General features: G+C 37.6%; 4 protein-coding genes across 4 annotated transcripts in view; 3 read left to right on the top strand and 1 right to left on the bottom strand.

The window, feature by feature from the left end:
• Window positions 1–110: 110 nt before the first annotated feature.
• Window positions 111–4,981, top strand: LOC140933922 (ADP-ribosylation factor 4). The gene is made up of 6 exons (XM_073383593.1): window positions 111–287; window positions 1,454–1,534; window positions 2,250–2,359; window positions 2,816–2,887; window positions 3,551–3,676; window positions 4,199–4,981. The coding sequence occupies exons 1-6, from the start codon at window positions 221–223 to the stop codon at window positions 4,280–4,282; spliced, it is 540 nt and encodes a 179-aa protein (XP_073239694.1). The 5' UTR covers window positions 111–220; the 3' UTR covers window positions 4,283–4,981.
• Window positions 4,982–6,254: 1,273 nt separating this feature from the next.
• On the bottom strand, window positions 6,255–8,672 carry LOC140936021 (uncharacterized). The gene is made up of 2 exons (XM_073385602.1): window positions 8,360–8,672; window positions 6,255–7,207 (listed from the first exon to the last, which is right to left on the bottom strand). The coding sequence occupies exons 1-2, from the start codon at window positions 8,522–8,524 to the stop codon at window positions 6,440–6,442; spliced, it is 933 nt and encodes a 310-aa protein (XP_073241703.1). The 5' UTR covers window positions 8,525–8,672; the 3' UTR covers window positions 6,255–6,439.
• Window positions 8,673–8,896: 224 nt separating this feature from the next.
• Window positions 8,897–11,252, top strand: LOC140936020 (uncharacterized). The gene is made up of 2 exons (XM_073385601.1): window positions 8,897–9,020; window positions 10,420–11,252. Exons 1-2 carry the CDS (start codon window positions 8,916–8,918, stop codon window positions 11,197–11,199), a joined length of 885 nt encoding a protein of 294 aa, XP_073241702.1. The 5' UTR covers window positions 8,897–8,915; the 3' UTR covers window positions 11,200–11,252.
• A 3,515-nt stretch (window positions 11,253–14,767) lies between these two features.
• The window catches only part of LOC140936018 (cationic trypsin-3-like), a 6,867-nt gene continuing 4,149 nt past the window's right edge, over window positions 14,768–17,485 (top strand). The window contains exons 1-5 of the mRNA XM_073385600.1: window positions 14,768–14,942; window positions 16,088–16,138; window positions 16,747–16,863; window positions 16,950–17,060; window positions 17,196–17,255. Coding sequence (XP_073241701.1) covers window positions 14,846–14,942; window positions 16,088–16,138; window positions 16,747–16,863; window positions 16,950–17,060; window positions 17,196–17,255 — 436 coding nt within the window. The 5' untranslated portion in view covers window positions 14,768–14,845. The remainder of the gene's footprint in view (window positions 14,943–16,087; window positions 16,139–16,746; window positions 16,864–16,949; window positions 17,061–17,195; window positions 17,256–17,485) is intronic.

Here is a 17,485-nt window from a genome sequence, read left to right as displayed (position 1 = left end):
TCTGCTCCCATACATTCTCTCTTACTTTTCACACATCCCATCTCAACATTCCACAGTCCAGAGGCCCAGAGGCCCTGGGTCAGGGCGGAAATGAAAAGAATTACGCAAGCGCACGAGAAGTCTTGACGTGGCTGAGTTCTCGTTGTCGGTGATCCATCCACGCGAAAATAAAGAAGATTTTGACGTGGAATTACGCTCACTTTAACCTCTATATAGCAACATGGGGCTCACTCTTTCATCCGTATTTGCTCGGCTTTTCGGAAAGAAAGCAATGAGGATATTAATGGGTAAGAAATGCTGAATTCTTTGCCCCGATCGATCATCGTTCGAGTTATTATACGTCAGTCATATTTACGCCGGTCTTTTGAACAGTATTTTCCTCTTAATTTAAGACGCGTTTCTCTGTTGTTCGAGGTTTAGTATTTATTTTCTTGTTTTATACATTTACTCTTTATAGCCTAGCCTTTTATGTATAATTTACCTTTAAAATAACTAAGACCATACAACATTCAAACAGAGTAACGTGTTCCTTTGGGTTATTTGTCAGTATGATAGAGGCCAGTAAGCTTAATTACAATGTCACCTTCAGTGATTTTTTACCAGCCTGCTGTCATTAAACAAAACATAAAACCTAGAGATATTCTTAAAATTTACATCTCTTTAGTGAATTTTAGTGTACCTCATCCATGTTAAAAATGGAAAAGAGCCACCCTGTCATCAATTTTACCCAGTGTTTCACACATGTGATTCCTGGTTCACCTTTTAGCTACGGTGGAACTTCAATTTGATGATGAAGGGCTAAGGGACCAGCCAAATACGTTCGCATAAACAGGGTTTCGTTATATCGAGGTTCTTTTCCATACATTTTATTATAACTGGGGCAGAGAATATTGTTTGTTAGTAAAATCTAACTAGTGGTCTATTATCAATGCGGCATTCTGATTGGTTGAGCTACTACCAAACTATATGTTATATCCCACTAGTAGCGAAAAGCGCCGGCTTTGAAAACCAAAACAATGGAGGCTGAATCATGTTTTGCTAGAAAAAATTGTTTTGTCTCAATATTTTTGACCAACTAGTTAGATTTTACAAAAACAATTATTATTTCTCTCGCCCTCATGGCCTCTGAGTCAATAGCCCATTCAGGCTTGAGGAATTATCGTTAATTATATCGAGGACTTCTTTATATTAGGGGCTTGTTATACTGAAGTTCCAAGTTGTACTCTGTGAGCACAGGCTACTTTTTTACGGTATCTGCTGGCATAGAAAAAGGGGTTGCACTAGCTTTTATGGCCTATACGGGGATTTGCCACTGGACAGGGTATGGTTTTTGTCCTCTCTGTTTTAAACAGGGTATATAATTTCATGTATGTCTGTCCTAAACAGGGTATATAATTGTGTTTGAGTCTGTACTAATTATAAATCCCATTGATTTGATTTGTTCATACTACAGTTGGCCTTGATGCAGCTGGTAAAACAACTATTTTATACAAGCTAAAACTGGGAGAGATAGTTACTACTATTCCTACAATTGGTAAGTTCTGACAGACTTTTCAAATCATTTAATGTCATTTTAAAACATGCAAGTACATGTTTACATGTAAGTGCCAGTTACTTTAAAATTATTATTATGTTAACTGAAAGAACACATTACTACAAGACCTTCTGCCAAAAAAATTTGCATGTGAACAAAATGAGGGGGTTTTACTTGAAAGTTTTAAATTTCTTTGGCACATCCTTCCCACTGATCTCAAAATGACAGGCTCATGATGATAAGAATTTGAACAGGCTTCTAAAAAGTTCAGGGGTTGCCCCAGGGAGACGTTGAAGTTTCGAATCGATCGGCGCATTACATGAACTAGCAGAAGTCCTTCTGCACAAAAGTGATACTTTAGAAATAAGAAAACTGAGTGCCCTACAGGAACACCGAACACTTATGTTGGACAAATCTCCTAGTTATGGTGTGTCAAAGGACCCTAAATTTATAGCGGACAATGATACACATGTTCGTAGAAACCTTGTCATAGTAGGTTGTCTTTATTTCATCCCCATTGAAGCAGATTGACCTTGGGAATGAAGTTGTATTCCTAGAAGAGGTACATGTAAACCTGTTATCCACAGTGTGAGATTAATAGAAGGAAAACTTTGCTCCCAATGAAGGGAAAAGGGGAAATAATTGACATCGATTATTTTGATAAAGTTGAACAGGGAAAGAAAGCAAATCTTTAAATTGATATTGTTTTCAACAGGATTCAATGTGGAGACAGTAGAATACAAAAATATTTCCTTCACTGTGTGGGATGTTGGTGGGCAAGACAAAATCAGGCCTCTATGGAGACACTACTTTACAAACACACAGGTACAGTGTATAACGTGCCAATTTGTGACACTCTGCTGTTTTGTGGTTAAACTCTCACAGGGTATCTGACAATTGTGCTAGAAACAGGTGCAGTGTAGGACATCAAAACCCTTTGCTGTTAAGATACATTGTAGATCACTAGTAGTGATATCCCAACAATGGCTTATTGTACTTAGAATAAATTGTTATCTTTCAGCAGTAATGATGTGTTGTTTTCACTTGTCACATTTTGTCATTAAATGTCACAAGGGATGTTGCTGCTTTAGGTTAATTCCATGTTGGAAGTCATTACTAACATGTAGTGCCCTTACCCATGCATAAAATGCTCCTATATGCTTCTGTGTCCCGCTTCAAAAGTTACTTGTTGGTCAACTTGCTAGCACATGGCTGGTATTTCACTTTCTCTAGGACTGTCTAATTTCATATTTTATTCTAATTTTTGTTCTACCTTTTCAGGGCTTAATATTTGTTGTAGACAGCAATGACAGAGAAAGAATAGAGGAAGCTAAAGATGAACTGAGCAAAATGGTAAGACCAGCAATAATGCTTTCTTTTAAGTTGTCAACTTAATGTTAAGCTTCTTTTGGCCACAGTTTTGAAACCTACTTATGACGTTAACAGCTGCAAAAAGTGCTCAAATCAATGCACCAAACCACGAATTAATGAACCTATAACATTATTGGTGACTTCTTTATCCTTTATTTAATTTATCCTGTGAGGCAATGCAACCTCAAGGTTGGCTTTTCATCAGCCTTCCATACCCTAAAAATAATGTCAATCTGGTACAATGTAGATTGTTCAAGTTCCCTATTTTTCCATAAGATAATTGAGATCAAGCACTCACCGTCATGGACAGCCATTTTTAACTGTTTTCATATGTACCGAGGGGGCAGGTGTCAGGTTTCTAGTGTCCCCTGCCCCCTAAGTAGATGAGATTGTCATCTTCAAGCTTGACCTGGTCGAGATGGCGACCTGTTGCACTCATTCTCGACAATCTTACAGAAAAAAAAAATAGAGGGGCTGTGAACAGTCCATCAAGCTGGAGAAATACACAAGTTGTGTAGATTTTTCTTTGCCTCTCTTTATTAAATTACTGTGCTGCTTTTCTTATTGTTGTGCTTTCATAATTCATTAACTATTATGCAGTCATGGAGATTTTAAATTATTGCCATTAAAATCTTTTATTAACAGCTTCAAGAAGAGGAACTACAGGAGTCACTTTTACTGGTGTTTGCAAACAAAAGCGATTTGCCAAATGCCTTCAGCTGCAGTGAAATAACAGACAAACTGGGACTTCATTCCTTAAGAAACAGAAAGGTGAGAACTTCTCCTAGTACCACCTTATCTATCACATCAGAGAGAATTGCCACCATCAATCCAGCTGCAACAGAAAACGAATATCATCTTATGAATAAGCCTCTCTTCAGACTGAAATTAGGACAAGTCAAATTAGTGGTTATGTGATTACACCCTTTGGCTCTACTATTTGCTGTTTGCTATAAACATGTATTTTACAGAAAAAAGCACTTTTGTGTGCAGTTCCAGGCTGTCAGATAGCATAATATGAGTGCGTGATCTGGGAAAAGGGGGCAGTGGCGACCGTTTTATTTTTGTGTTCATGCTCTCTCAATTTCACGGACCAGATTATCTCAGAGCCTTGAACAGGCGAGAGTATTATTAAATATGTTATTCTACTTTTCCTTGGAGTTTTATTTCAAAACCTTATTCTTAGTATTTATTTGTCAAAAACTTCTCTACTGCTTAAACAGTCAGGAATGGTGAGAGGGAAAAGAAGAAAAAATTAAACTCATTTGTTTAACTTTTTTCTTACACCTTTAGTGGTATGTTCAAGCCTCATGCGCTACCCAAGGAACTGGCTTGTATGAAGGACTGGACTGGCTCTCAAATGAATTGTCAAAGTGATCTTTCTACACAGAAACATAGAGTTTTTATATTGTAAACTGCGAAATGACACCGACTTACTGTATTTCTGAGATCAGGGTTAACGATATTTATAGACTGTCATGCGAATGTGCCATTCATTTTGTTCCATCTTTAAGTGGTACATGTACATGTAATTGAACTCGTATCGTTAACATCAAGAAAACCTTTCTTGATTTTTGTTTTATGCATGAAGAGATTCTGTACATGTAATTTGTAACACTGTCTTGGTAAATGAATAGTGGTTAATACTTTGCGTTGACACAAAATAACAGGCATATTTTTGCAGTTGATAATTATTGGACTGTACAATGAAGTCTACCTGAGACCGTTGTTGCACAGAATTATTTTCATTTTATTTGGTAAATAGTTAAATAAGAAAATGTTGCATTTCTCTTAAATTTTTTTCGTGTAGAAAAATTGTACCAACAAAGAATAAAAAAGTTTAGAGTTTTAAGTGAAGATTCTTCATAGCAAAACTGTTTTCAGTGTCTTTGTACAATTGTTGTTCAATATTTTTTCTTTTGCGCATCATTTTTGTGAATTATAAAGTAGCGGTAACCTGTATATGTGGGTTTATTCACGAAGTAAGAAATAATTAACTTTGACTCATTATCAATGAGATTTAGGGAAAAAGTACATTTAGTAAATAGTGAATAATAAAACCACAAAGTAACTTAATTTTCTTGATGTTGTTGTAAATTTTCTTTCTGTTGTATTGTGTGCCTGGGGTAGCAGTAACCGACCTTCGAGACGGAAACTTGACCCAGCGTACATAATTGTTTGAAATAAATACTTAAGCCCGTTTTTTTTTTTTTTACTTTTTCTTGATTTTAGTATTTACTTGCAAGATTATCTTGCTCAACTCTATTTTCCGCTGTGTAAGTTTTTCATTAGATTGCTGGATTTGAGATAGGAGATTTTCGTACTTGTCCGAAAGAAAAAACGGAAGTTTTTTTATCGTCGTTAAAAGTTGTTAGCATGTTTTCTAATTTAGAGTGGAGGGGTGCAAGTTCCTTCTTTAGAAGATTCCCCAGCCGCCCATCTGGCCCCGACTGTTCAAAAGTTGGATAGCGCTGGATAAATCACTTTCCATCGGATAACTATTACGAAAACCAATTGCGTTATCCAAAGGATTGAGATTTTTCCACTGGATACTGTTATCCCCCTTTTGAATAACTGGAGCCAGATCACTTCCGAAAGACGAAAGAACTCTCTCAAACGTGACCGGCCATCATGATGAAATATGCTAAAAAGCAATAGGAATAAAACCCTAACCCAACGCCGTCACAGCCTTGTCGAAGACAGATTTCAATTCCACCATCATCTTTCTTTCAATTTTTCAATCACCATAGCTCTTAACTGGCGTCCCAATTCGTTGCCTGCGTTAGTATGGTCTCTTTTAGGGGTCTAAGAAACCTTAGCCTGAGATCATGCCCTCTCCCTATTATCCCTTTATGTCTCTCACGGGATTTTTTTTCCTCTCGCCTCGTCCGCCCTTGAAAAAAAAAAGGAAAACAAAAAAGAAAACGTCTGATCGCAGGTTAAAGAAACCCTGAAACCACACCCAGACTGGTCACCAGAATGGATTTAATTCAAAATTTCCGACAAGAACCCCCGTTTCTTTGATATAGGAGTTAACCCCCCCCCCTCGTGGGGGGGGGAGTCCGGGGAGCTACCATGATACCACCAACCCTGTGCCACGGTGTTTTAACAGACCAGCTATTTTAAGGATACATTGTAGAGTTCTTCGCTCTCGTGAAAGTGGAGGCTCCACTCAGTATGCTTTTCCATCTGTGGTATGATAGGTGTCGAGGAAGAAAAAAGAAAGAAACTTTGACCACTGTAACCTTTTTTTATTATTTATACATCTTGTTAACGAGCTTGTGGAGCATTTTTGGAAGCCTAAAATCAGGCCAAAAATCTGGAAAACAGACATGGGAAACACCATGGCATCGAATGAATATGCTTTGACCAGCAGTGTATTTACAGTTGTGGTTATTTATTAAAATCTGGCTTTCTTGTAAAGCCCAGACTTCTCAAATTCATTATATTCCTGATTATCAGTTGTCAACTGGTCAGAGATGTCTTGGTATTTGTAAGATACCCGTGGATTATATTAAATAATACAGCAGCACTTCAGCTTGATCCAAGGTTAGCTCTGAATTTATAGATGAGAAAGAATAATATTTGTGCCAAAGGAAATCCAGCGATCAAAAATATTGATAGATAGGCTGTATAGATCAGAGGCTGGTCACCAATCTCCAGCGACGGGTACACCGCAGGATCAAGACCTAAGTTGACCTTGATTTCAGTTAAAATGAAGATTATCGTGAAAACGACGTAGCTGGCACCGAATATGTAAGCGTACATGAGGTGCCACAGCCTTACGGGAATGTGACTGGACAAGGTATCGAAGATCATCAGAATCAGATAGAGAACGTGGCGAGGAAAGTCCAACACCCCAATGAAGGTATAGCGCTCTTTGAAAAAGAAAGTGAAATAGGCGATCAGGCAAGCGAAGGAGCTGTTTGAAGCGAGAGTGTGCAGGACCCATAACACTTCATGATGCCAAGATAGGCGGTTTGTTCTGGTCGTAATACTGACGTCCTTTTCTCCCGGTCTCAAAGCACAAGAACTGGACCCTGAGGGATCAAGGAATGAGTATTCCTGATTGTTGTCGTCGTCAATGCGGTTATACTGGTCGCTTGCTTTAGATCCACAGCAGGAGCGCTGGAAGGCAGTGATTGAACCAAGCAAGAAGTACAGAGCTGTTACCACCCGGCTCCAGTTGCCGAAGTGAATGATCCACTCTCCTCTTGGATGGTCCAGTCCAATCCACACCAGGTCAGCCACAGCTAGGGCAGCGTACAGGAACCGGATCACAGCAAACAGTGGTCTTGGAAGCTGTGGTTTCATTATAAAGAAACAGTTATTAAATTTTCCCATATTTATTTATTTGTTTTTCTAAAAAAGAAGAAGTTTGACGCCATATTTGTAACATAACGCGCTGAAAGAAAGGAAAAACTGTATGATGAGGCTGGTGAGGCAGGCACACTACTCATGAAAATTTGCTAGACTGCTTCCAATAACCTGCATTCTAATTCGTATGAACTCTAAAGTGGGTGGCCGTTATGCCAATGACTAAACCGCCTCGTTTCTGTTCATATACAGAAAGAACGAATCTGACTTAATTCAACGTTATTTTTAGTTTTCTACTTTTTCCTGTCTGCGTTTCGACCTTTCCGGAAGGAAGGAAGCTTGTAACACTCACGAATGTTCAGTGGCAGATATATGATAAAACTAACTCTTAGAATCTTTTCCATTGCTTGCTCTTTAGCAGAAGTATAAATCATGATTTTTTCTACCATAGTTAAAGGTAAGGATTAGTCGACATCATGACTGCAATTCCGTGGGATCAGCCAAGCGTGCTTAATATTGAAAGGAATCATTACCGCTCATTTCTCCGCGACGATATTCACTTAGATTAAACAGTTTCAACACCTTCAAACTATTTAAGGAAAGGCAAATTTATCATTTCGGAAACTCGTGCACTATGCTTCTCGAAAACAGTTTAAAGTTCGTGCCTTAATTATTATTATTTATGCAAATCCTTTAACTCTCCGACCAAAATTTATTCCCACAAAAACACATTCTTTACTCAAAGTTTATCAACATTCCAAAAACATAAGTCATTGTCGCTCCCGCGTTGGCATAATGCTCAAGAACCTCTGACAAACGTACAAGAAGATCTAACAACATTAACGGTTCACCTGAAGCGAGCTGATTTATTAAACGATTAAACATTTATCTAAATTAGTAACGTTGCGCGCTTTCCTCTTAATCCTCTCCTTCTATGATGTGAGTTCAGTTCTTGACAAACTTAGCACAAACTTGTTAGTATTGATAAGATTCGACAGAAGGAAACGAGAAAAGCTAATTTTGCTTATAGGGAGTCACAGCTGTTAATGAAAGTTGAACGTGGTGCGTAAAAACCCTGCTCCAATCACCTCCTAAGATTGACCGTGATTATCTTGCGCTATGATTTTTCATACTTACAGGCGAGTCAGTAAATGCTCTCGAGTCATGAAAACTTGTTCCTAGATTTCTTATGCTACATTCTTCGCCAAACGCTTGACAACATCGACCCATAATCACATCAGGTTTCTCAGTAGTGCCCAAGTCAATGTGAGGAACGAAGCATTTTCTTAATGTAATCTGCATAACTCAAATTTGGGCGGGAGCAAAAAAGCAAAACAATGTTAATTGAATGCTCATTCAAGCTCATCAGAATTTGAAAGGACTTTAAAGTAAGTTGTTAGCTTTTTACTGCCAACACGTAGAGAAAGACAGGATACCCATTAACTTCTTGGTCAGTCTCAGACTGAACAAACCGCACACCATTTTAAGAATTTATACTTCTAACCCTGTTCTCTTTTGAGTCTTTCCTTTTTTCCTCTCTCTTTGTCTAAGATTCAGTGAAGCGTTTCCATTTGCTATTGACCGCCAAGTATCCTTTAAACAATCCCCAATGCAATATGCAAAAACAGAGCAGGCTTAACGCATAACTTAAGGAATTCTTGTAAAACTAAGTACGCGCAGATTCTGCTACAACATGGACGACACTAAGAAGTGGTTTGAAGCTGTTTTCAACGAAGAGTGTCAACTAAACAGCTTTTTGTTAAGGTTTCCACGCCCTGAGTTGTTTTCAGAGTCCCCGGTAGGTACTTTGAAAGAATTTTAAAAATCGGGATAAAGCATTTCAAGCGAAACTGATCTATGTGACGGTCATGAAAACTTCCCCGCAACGGGATGAAAATTTGATTCTGGGTCAGTATTTCATTGCAAAGCAACTGAAAATTAACTTTATAACCTTGAAAAACTGTACGTTTTTAGCCGACTTAGGGATTATGGATGCGGATTTACTTGGTACAAAGTATGCTACCTTCTAACGGGTGGTTAATGATGGCCATTGGTTCTTGTCCAAGTTTCATAGTTAGGCCGTAACATTGTGTGATTTTACCCTCCAACAGTAAACAGTAAATTAAAGGAAAACTGTTTTTTTGAACAAGAATGGCGTTCAATCCCAACATTACAAGTGCTTTGATTTAGAGAGCAAAATCTATCAGCCATGACATAGATGCATATTTCTGTTCTTTCTTTACATGGATTGAGACGGAGAACTTCCTGTGCTCATTTTCACGAACAAGCCGTTGAGTTTTTGTCTTTTATGTGATACTTCGCAGAACAGACCTAAAGCGACTTTAAAGTATAACCACCTCGAAATACTGGAGGCTGTTATTTAAGATACATACAGACATAATTTAATTTAACTTCGGATTTTAGAATAGCCTAAAGACTAGTATGTGACATCTACAACATCACAGATAAAAAAAACATATTAACATGAAAACACAAACTGTTGGTAATAGTAAACATCTAACTGATAAAACTATGGGAAAAAAGTAAATACCTAAATTCCTTCAGACTAGTGGTTCGCGTTTTCGTCTTTTTCACCTGCTTATACATAATGACTAAAACTCTTACTGAACGGAAAAAATGCAAGAATACGCAAAACATATTGCTCGATTTATGTTATCTACTTTTGAGGAGCATCTGCAAGAAAAACATATGTTTATATCCTGAAATAGTGCCTAGAAAAAGGCCAAAGGTTTAAAGAAGAAAGTCTGCGAAGAGGTAGGCTTGTTAAGAATGAACTCTTTAGAAATATTTTGAATGAATAATAAAAAAATTATTGAACTCGGCTTTCGTACGATGTGAAGAATTATGCTAATCTCGGCCATAATATTCTCCTCGATCTTTATAATTCTGTACGTCATGGTTAGCCTCCTTCAATAATTGCTAACTAATAATTAAGAAGTGCACTTCAGTGCTCGTTCTTGAATGAACTAGAATCTTTCACTGACTGTCCTCGATTATTACGGCTTTTGTATCACCTGAATTCCTTGTTCAGTTCTCAATGCGCTAATGAATCACCTAGCCTGCGAACCGGCTCACACAAGAAGCGCGCTGGTATTTCTGTAGCGATTTTTAACGGCCGGATCAGTTTTATTTCGATAGACTAACACTCAATTTTTCCTTTCTTTGTTATTTTTCAGTGGTTTACTCCAACACTGTTTATTTTGTATCGTCTGGTAATAGCCTCTTGCTGTGTGATCTTTGCAGCGGAAAGCATCCTCAATAATCCCAGCTATCGCTGGCTTCTGCAGTTCGATAACTGGAGTATATCCTCGGCCTGCTTGCACTTTATTCTCAACACAGGGCTTCTTTTTCACAGCCAAATAGAAACATGGAGAGAAAACAGGAGAAAGAAGAGAGAAATTGAAGAAACAAAACACGTTAAACAGTACGAAAAGATATACTGGGCAGAAGATAGAATAACGGAAAGTGATGAAGAATTTCTTTGGCCATGGGAGGAGGGCCATGCAGTCGAATTGCAAGAAGACAGGCTATCCTATTATCATAAAACATTATGGCTCCTACAAAGCATTGCTGGCAACAGTATTCTTGTTGTGACCGTATGCTATGTTATTCTTGAGGATCATATCAAGGCGAAAGTGCTCGCCACGTATCTTTCTCTCACAGTTTTTCTTCTCGCTGATGCTATATTAAGTTTTACCCCAATCAGACTCTTGCATTTTGTTTATAGCTATTTGTTTACTTTATTGTACGTCTTAATTATTACTGTGTACTATTTTGCTAAAAGAACTCATCAAACCTCCACGTTACCGAGCTTTGTAAACAGGATTATTCAGGATCCTTTTCAGGCGATGTTGGTTATCCTTGTTCTTATCATTGGTCAGCCACTGTTTCAAACGCTGTACTTTTGCGTTCATAAGTTGAACACGTTCATATATATCAAATGGTACAGCTATTGACTAAGGTTCTGCCCACACTAACGCGTTTTCGTTTGAAAAGGCATACGCTTCGATCCGTTTAGGCATTCCGTCCACACTAGTACGCTGAGCGCGTTTATATCGAAAACGCATCGATTTGAAAACGCGTTTTAGTGTGAGCATGCGCACAGAGTTCAACTTACGTCACAACGTGCAATTCTATCGTTTTCGAACGTTTTAGTGTGGACGGTCGAAAACGCATCATGAACGGTAGTGTGGACACGATTAGATCGATGCGTTTTCGATAACAACGTAAACCATTCATAAAGTAGTGTGGACAGAGCCTAAGTTACATGCTGCCCACCGGAAATTCATAGATTGCATATGTACATATAGTTATTTATAATCATTTTCAAGTAAAATAACTCTAAAGCAGCTAATTTGAGAGACTACAAAACTGCTAAGTTATAGAACTTTTAACATATGTTAATTTTCACCATCCCAAAAGATAAAAGAGATCAAGTATAGTAAAAGAAATGTTTCTTTTGGTTTACGTTAATAACTGTAGTCACGTGTCTGATGACGTCATAATTAAGGAAAAAGGGAAATCTGAAACGGGCCAAACTATTGGGGCGGCAAAAGCATGCTGGATGGAGAAAATCTCGCCTTTCATCAGATTTCACGTATCCTTTGTTTGCCCCAACAAAAGTCATGCAAAATTTGTGTTGATTCCACGCCTAGGTGATGAAACTGTCATTCATTTGAAATATATGAGAGGGTTTCCCTAAACCGGCCGTCAATGTTATTGATAGCGAGTAGAAGATTCCGAAACAATCTTGAAAGTATGGCTGACGCAACCTAACATTCATCGTAAAAAACCAGGGCGTTACAAGGTTTAAATGCACCTTATGGATAGTTAATTTCGCCCAATTGTTGAAAAATTCGCGAAATTGAGACGCGCGAATATAAATCCTCGCGCAGTTTAAGTATGCCAAATTTAATACTTATATAGAAAATTCAAGACACAGAAAAAATGATTTTAAAACATGTAATGTTAATAACTTACTGTACAGGATGTGTAACGACAGCTAGACAAATTGTTGACAAAGATGTTAACGCATTTAGCTAATAATAAATAATAATAAAATATTTATATAACGCCTATACTTTTCAATGCTAAGCGCTTTACGATGCTTTGAAAATGTCCGGATAAAAAATTAAAATCCTAGAATCATTTACATATAATCCTTACATGGTCACAAAAATGCAAAATTAAAACCTAAGAAACTTCTTAAACTCGCTTAAATAGATTTAAATTTATTTACATCATCGATCGATCTAATATCAATAGGCAGATCGTTCCAGTGTATGGGGGCAATGCAAGACTGTAAAAGCCCTTAAACCGTATGTCTTTGAGTTATAGGGTTTAATAACAAGACATCACTTGTCTGAAGATTAGCGAAGGCACCTCGTAGGTTCAAAAACATAGAGTAGGTCTACCAAATAACCAGGAGCTAATTGTTGAGCATCTTAAAACATATAAGATTAATCTTAAAGATTATTCTTTACTCCACTGGTAGCCAGTGCAGCTCCTTTAGAGTATCGCGTCTAATATGATCAAACTTACGTAAGCAAGCGATCACACACGCTTCAGCGTTTTGGACACTTTTTTGCAGTTTGTTAAACTCATTCTTGGGAAGACGATGTAAAAGGGAGATGTAGAAATCCAGCTTAAAATTTATGAATGCGTGCCCAAGAACTCCATGATCAGTGTTTGTAATTAACATTGATATACTTACGAATCTTAGCTATATTTCTGAGATGGTAGAATGCCCCTTTAACTATTTTGTTGATATGAAAAGATATCGTTAGGGTATTATCGAAAATGACACCGATATTACGCGCCTTATTTGTAGGCTTGATGATATCATTTCCCAAGTAGAAGGAAGCCGCGGGGGTAGTCTCAACCTAGAATAGAGAATGAGAAGTTCCGTTTTGTCAGTATTTAGTTTCAGTTTGTTAGTAGTCATCCAGTTAGTGATATCGACAAGGCAGCTCTCAATCCGGGAAATTGTACAGTGGTAAGATCAACGCTATCATCACAACTGAAGGTTAAGTGTACAGTTGAGTATCATCAGCATATAGATGGAATTCCATATCATGCCATCGTATTAGGTCACCCAGTGGGGTCGTGTATAAGAGATATGAACGCCCCAACACGGATTCCTGGGGTACACCAAATCTGAGCGTACGAACTGAAGAAGTAAATCAATCTGAACTGAACTGGGAACGATCCGTACTGAAGTCACGCAAGCGCTTTTCCTTTTATACCAAACCTGGATCGCAGTCTGTATAACAAGACCTTTTAATCGACAGTGTCGAAGGCGGCTGATAGGTCCAGCAGCGAGAGAACGAAGCATTGTTCATTATCGATCGATTCAGTATATCATTTTGAACACGTAGAAGCACTATGTCACAACTATGACTTTCATTGAGATCATCATCACACAAATAATCGTCAAACGCAACGCTACCACGTTTTCAATAACCTTAGAAAAAACTTCAAAACCTTAGACAAAAACTTCTTACTGTAAGCAAGTCCACATTTGTTTTCATAAACTGGCTCCTTCAGTTATTGACCCTTGTTTAAGTCAAAGAAATCCTGACGCGTTCGACCAAGGATCAGAATAGGCTACGAAACGAAGAAAAAAAGGACTGTGATGGTCTAAGAGTATGAAGGAAAAATGCTATAAATGTCATCCAAAGAGATTTAAAGCTCATCCTAAGACCTAGAAACTAAAATGTTTTTTACTGGTAATATTAGCGTTTTACATTTTACTCCCTCGGGAGGGGTTTTATAGTGTATTGAGATCAATTTTATTTTCTTTAGTGCATCTACCGACCCCAAAACCAACCTGAAACCTTTCAAATTGAACTTTAATTTTAAACTAAACTGATGATCCAGCTTTTTCAAAAAACTGTTAATTGACCTTGGCAGTGTGGTTGGATGGTAAATAAAAACTGATCGTTCGGTATTAAATTTATCAAGAACATTGAATGTGATTGGTTTCAGCTTTAGTGTATTCTTTACAGCAACACATTTACTTGCTTGAAACATTTAGTAAACATTTTTAGTTGAGTGATAGGATAATCTGCATTCTTTCAAGTTTTTTCTTCCATGAAAAAGACAGTTGGGGAACAATTTCTGGGTTGTATCTTTTCAAACGGATTTAAGGAAAACATTTTAAATTGTTAAATAATATATTTTGCAAAGAAATGCGGTTTCTTGCTAGCACGGAAGGTCTCTATTTAGCCCCAGAATTGAGCAACAGAGTCTACAAGCAACACTGTGAAAACATAACAACAGCTGAAATCTTCTAAAACCAAGTACTTGAACTAAAATAACCAAAACCCATTTGTAAATAGCAAAAAACTAACATTAGCCAAACCATAAATTTCTTGAAAGTTATGTTACTTGAATCGGTGAATGACAGTTCATTCGGAATGTTTGAATTGCCTTAATTTGCAGTTGCTACCAACTTATTGTATGGGGAGCTTTGCTATTTACATAGCTGTCGCCTGCACTGAGTAAGACGATATTAAAACTGGCTTACGTGCAATAACTGGATGTATTCCCTGGTCTTCGTGAATGTTGCAAATTTACTGAGCCAAAATTCATTTGTTTAACATGTTATTTGTGACTTTCTTAGCTGGGGTTTTACTCTTTTCCTGGAGTCAAGTGGTCCAAGGAAAATATAACCAACAACCGAAACATGAAATCAAAGGTATGTTTTACATATGACGGTTAATACTTGATGGTTCTGATAAGTATGCTATGTCGAAGAAGCAGGCGTCTTTATTGATTAGAGATCAGAAAAAGGATCTTGTAAAAATTCTTGCAACGAAGTCATTTAAAGAGCGCCCTTTCTTGCGTGTATTCAGTCTTTGTCTTCGTATGGAGTGTGGATGGCTGGAAAAAATTTAGTTTTATTCTCTATCTCTACGCTCAGAAAATGTTTCTGTTATAAGTATAAAGAGACAAATCAACAGACTGATAAATGGAGAGAGCCGCCAGCAATCGAGTTTATTACAACAGTGATAGTTACAGCAAAAACAAGGAATGTATTATAAAATAGAAATAAAGAGCACTAAGAAAGGCTAGATTAAGGGAAGATCATAAATGCTGACAAGATATGCTGAAAAAAAAAATTAACAAACTAAAACAGAGTCAAATCATTTTAACACAGCGATGCGAAAATACAAGTACAAATTAAACGTAGGTAAAACCTATAACTCCTTACAAGAAAACGAAAAAAGCAGCCCGAGGAGTAAACTGGTCGGGGTCAAGTGGTGTGAAATTCACAAGGAGTGGTTTTTAAAGGATTTAATGATCCCAATGGGAACTGAACTAAACAATGTAATCAACAACTAAAAGAAATACATTTTAGTTTACTTCTGAACGACTCTGTGACCCTGAGCGGGTAAAGCCATTCGTACGTTTTCGATCAGTGAAAAAAAAAAAAAATATGTAGCGGCTTCAATATCGGAAATAAAGAACCCGTTCATTGCATCCTCTTTCACCCTAGATTGCTGCCAATTTTCAGGTATCTGACTGCATATCGCATTTAGTTACCTGGTACTGATTGGAGGCCATTAGTGGTCTTTTGTTGCTCTTGCTCCGAGAGGTTTTTCTCCAGGTACTCCGGTTTTCCCCTCTCCTCAAAAACCAGTATTTCCAAATTCCAATTCGACCAGGAATCAAGTAGACGAAGAACCACTATGTGGATGTGCTGCCTGCAAATCGTTATTTATTTTATTTTATTTTTCTTAGTCCTTCTTAGAGAGTAGATCTTAAATCTAAACCCAGAGATAAAAAAAAATGTCCAAAAGAAGTTCGTTCGCAACTAAGATTCTTCTTTGTATTCTTCAGATATCTTAAAGCTCTTTAATGAGCACGGCACAAGACTCCACAAGCGATCAGGTTAGTGTACTCCTGATAAAATCCCTTGAGAAGTAACCAGAGGAACTGAGATTTGAAGATTAAAAGTCCCTCGGCTCGGCATAAGCAATATCACCTGAGTTAACAAACTGGCATTTTCTTCAAATGCAATTAACTAGCCGGCCTTGTAAGATCCAAGAACAATACAAACAGTAATTTAAAAACTCGCGGCGTTTATTTAAACTGGCCTGATGCTTTTGGGGTCATTAGAGTTCGTTTGAGCCTGCAGATATACGGCAGTACAGCGTGGTTAACATAGCTAGGTTTTATTTTTTCTAATTTTTCTTTTAAATTTATCAATTTCAGTTAACGTTCTTAAGGCTATTGGTAATTTATGCCAAAGATACGGACCAAGATATTTTATAGAATGTTTACCAAAAGTTATCTTGTTAAATCTAGGAATCATAAAGTCAGTTTTGCCGACTGTGGTGTTTGCGGACTTTGAAGATATTTAAGATTTGGGCCAAAATCGTTCTAAAAGTAAAACTGGTCTGTGAAAACGTCGTGACACGGGTACATGGAAGTTGCTCACTCCAGCTTATGAGCTCCTGTCCGGCTTTATTAACAATGAAATCTCTTCTCATTTGTAGCTCCTTGCGTGGATACTTATGCTTACTGTGAAATTTACAAGCCTTACTGTGAACATCCTGACTACGTAGACTGGGTCAAGGACAACTGCAAAAAGAGTTGTGATCTCTGTCCAAAAGGTAAGGCGCAAGGGCGAGGCGCGTTTGAGTCAGGTGATTAAAGACTCAATTAACTACCAAAAATGTGCCACCTTTTATTTGTTTAGAATGTATTGACCGCGTTTCCTATTGTGATGCTATCAAGAACAGATGCACTGATCCTCTGATTGCAAGCTCAATGGAACATTACTGTGCCAAGACGTGTGGGGTGTGTCAAGGTAAAAACGTCAATGATCCGTTATTAATACATTCAGAGGAAATGCTGTTATTTTAGTACTTAACAACGTATACCTTTAAAACTATTGTTTGTTTTCTCGGTTTTATATTTATTTATTTATTCATTTATTTTACAGTCCCAACAACACCTCCGCCACCAACAACAATTCCAAGAACAGAACGACCCATTGATCAGGGTGAGCTAACGCAGTTGTATGACTGAGTTAACCGTGTAATGATCGGTCGGTAATAACACTATGTCATGTCACTTGGATTGTTTACCATTCACAAAAATTTTCCTGATAATCCTGTTGGGAAGTAAATGAAACACGACTTCCTGGGTCGCTCCGGCGAAAAATTTCCCTGAGTAACGGAACATCTGAAAAAGGTAGTCCTGTTTGACCTGTTTTTTCCGGATAGAATTCGT

The sequence above is a fragment of the Porites lutea genome, chromosome 4 (assembly GCF_958299795.1).
Source record: "Porites lutea chromosome 4, jaPorLute2.1, whole genome shotgun sequence".
Lineage (NCBI taxonomy): Eukaryota > Metazoa > Cnidaria > Anthozoa > Scleractinia > Poritidae > Porites > Porites lutea.
The sequence above is the reverse complement of the archived record's forward strand: the minus strand, read 5'-3'. Positions and strand labels throughout refer to the sequence as shown.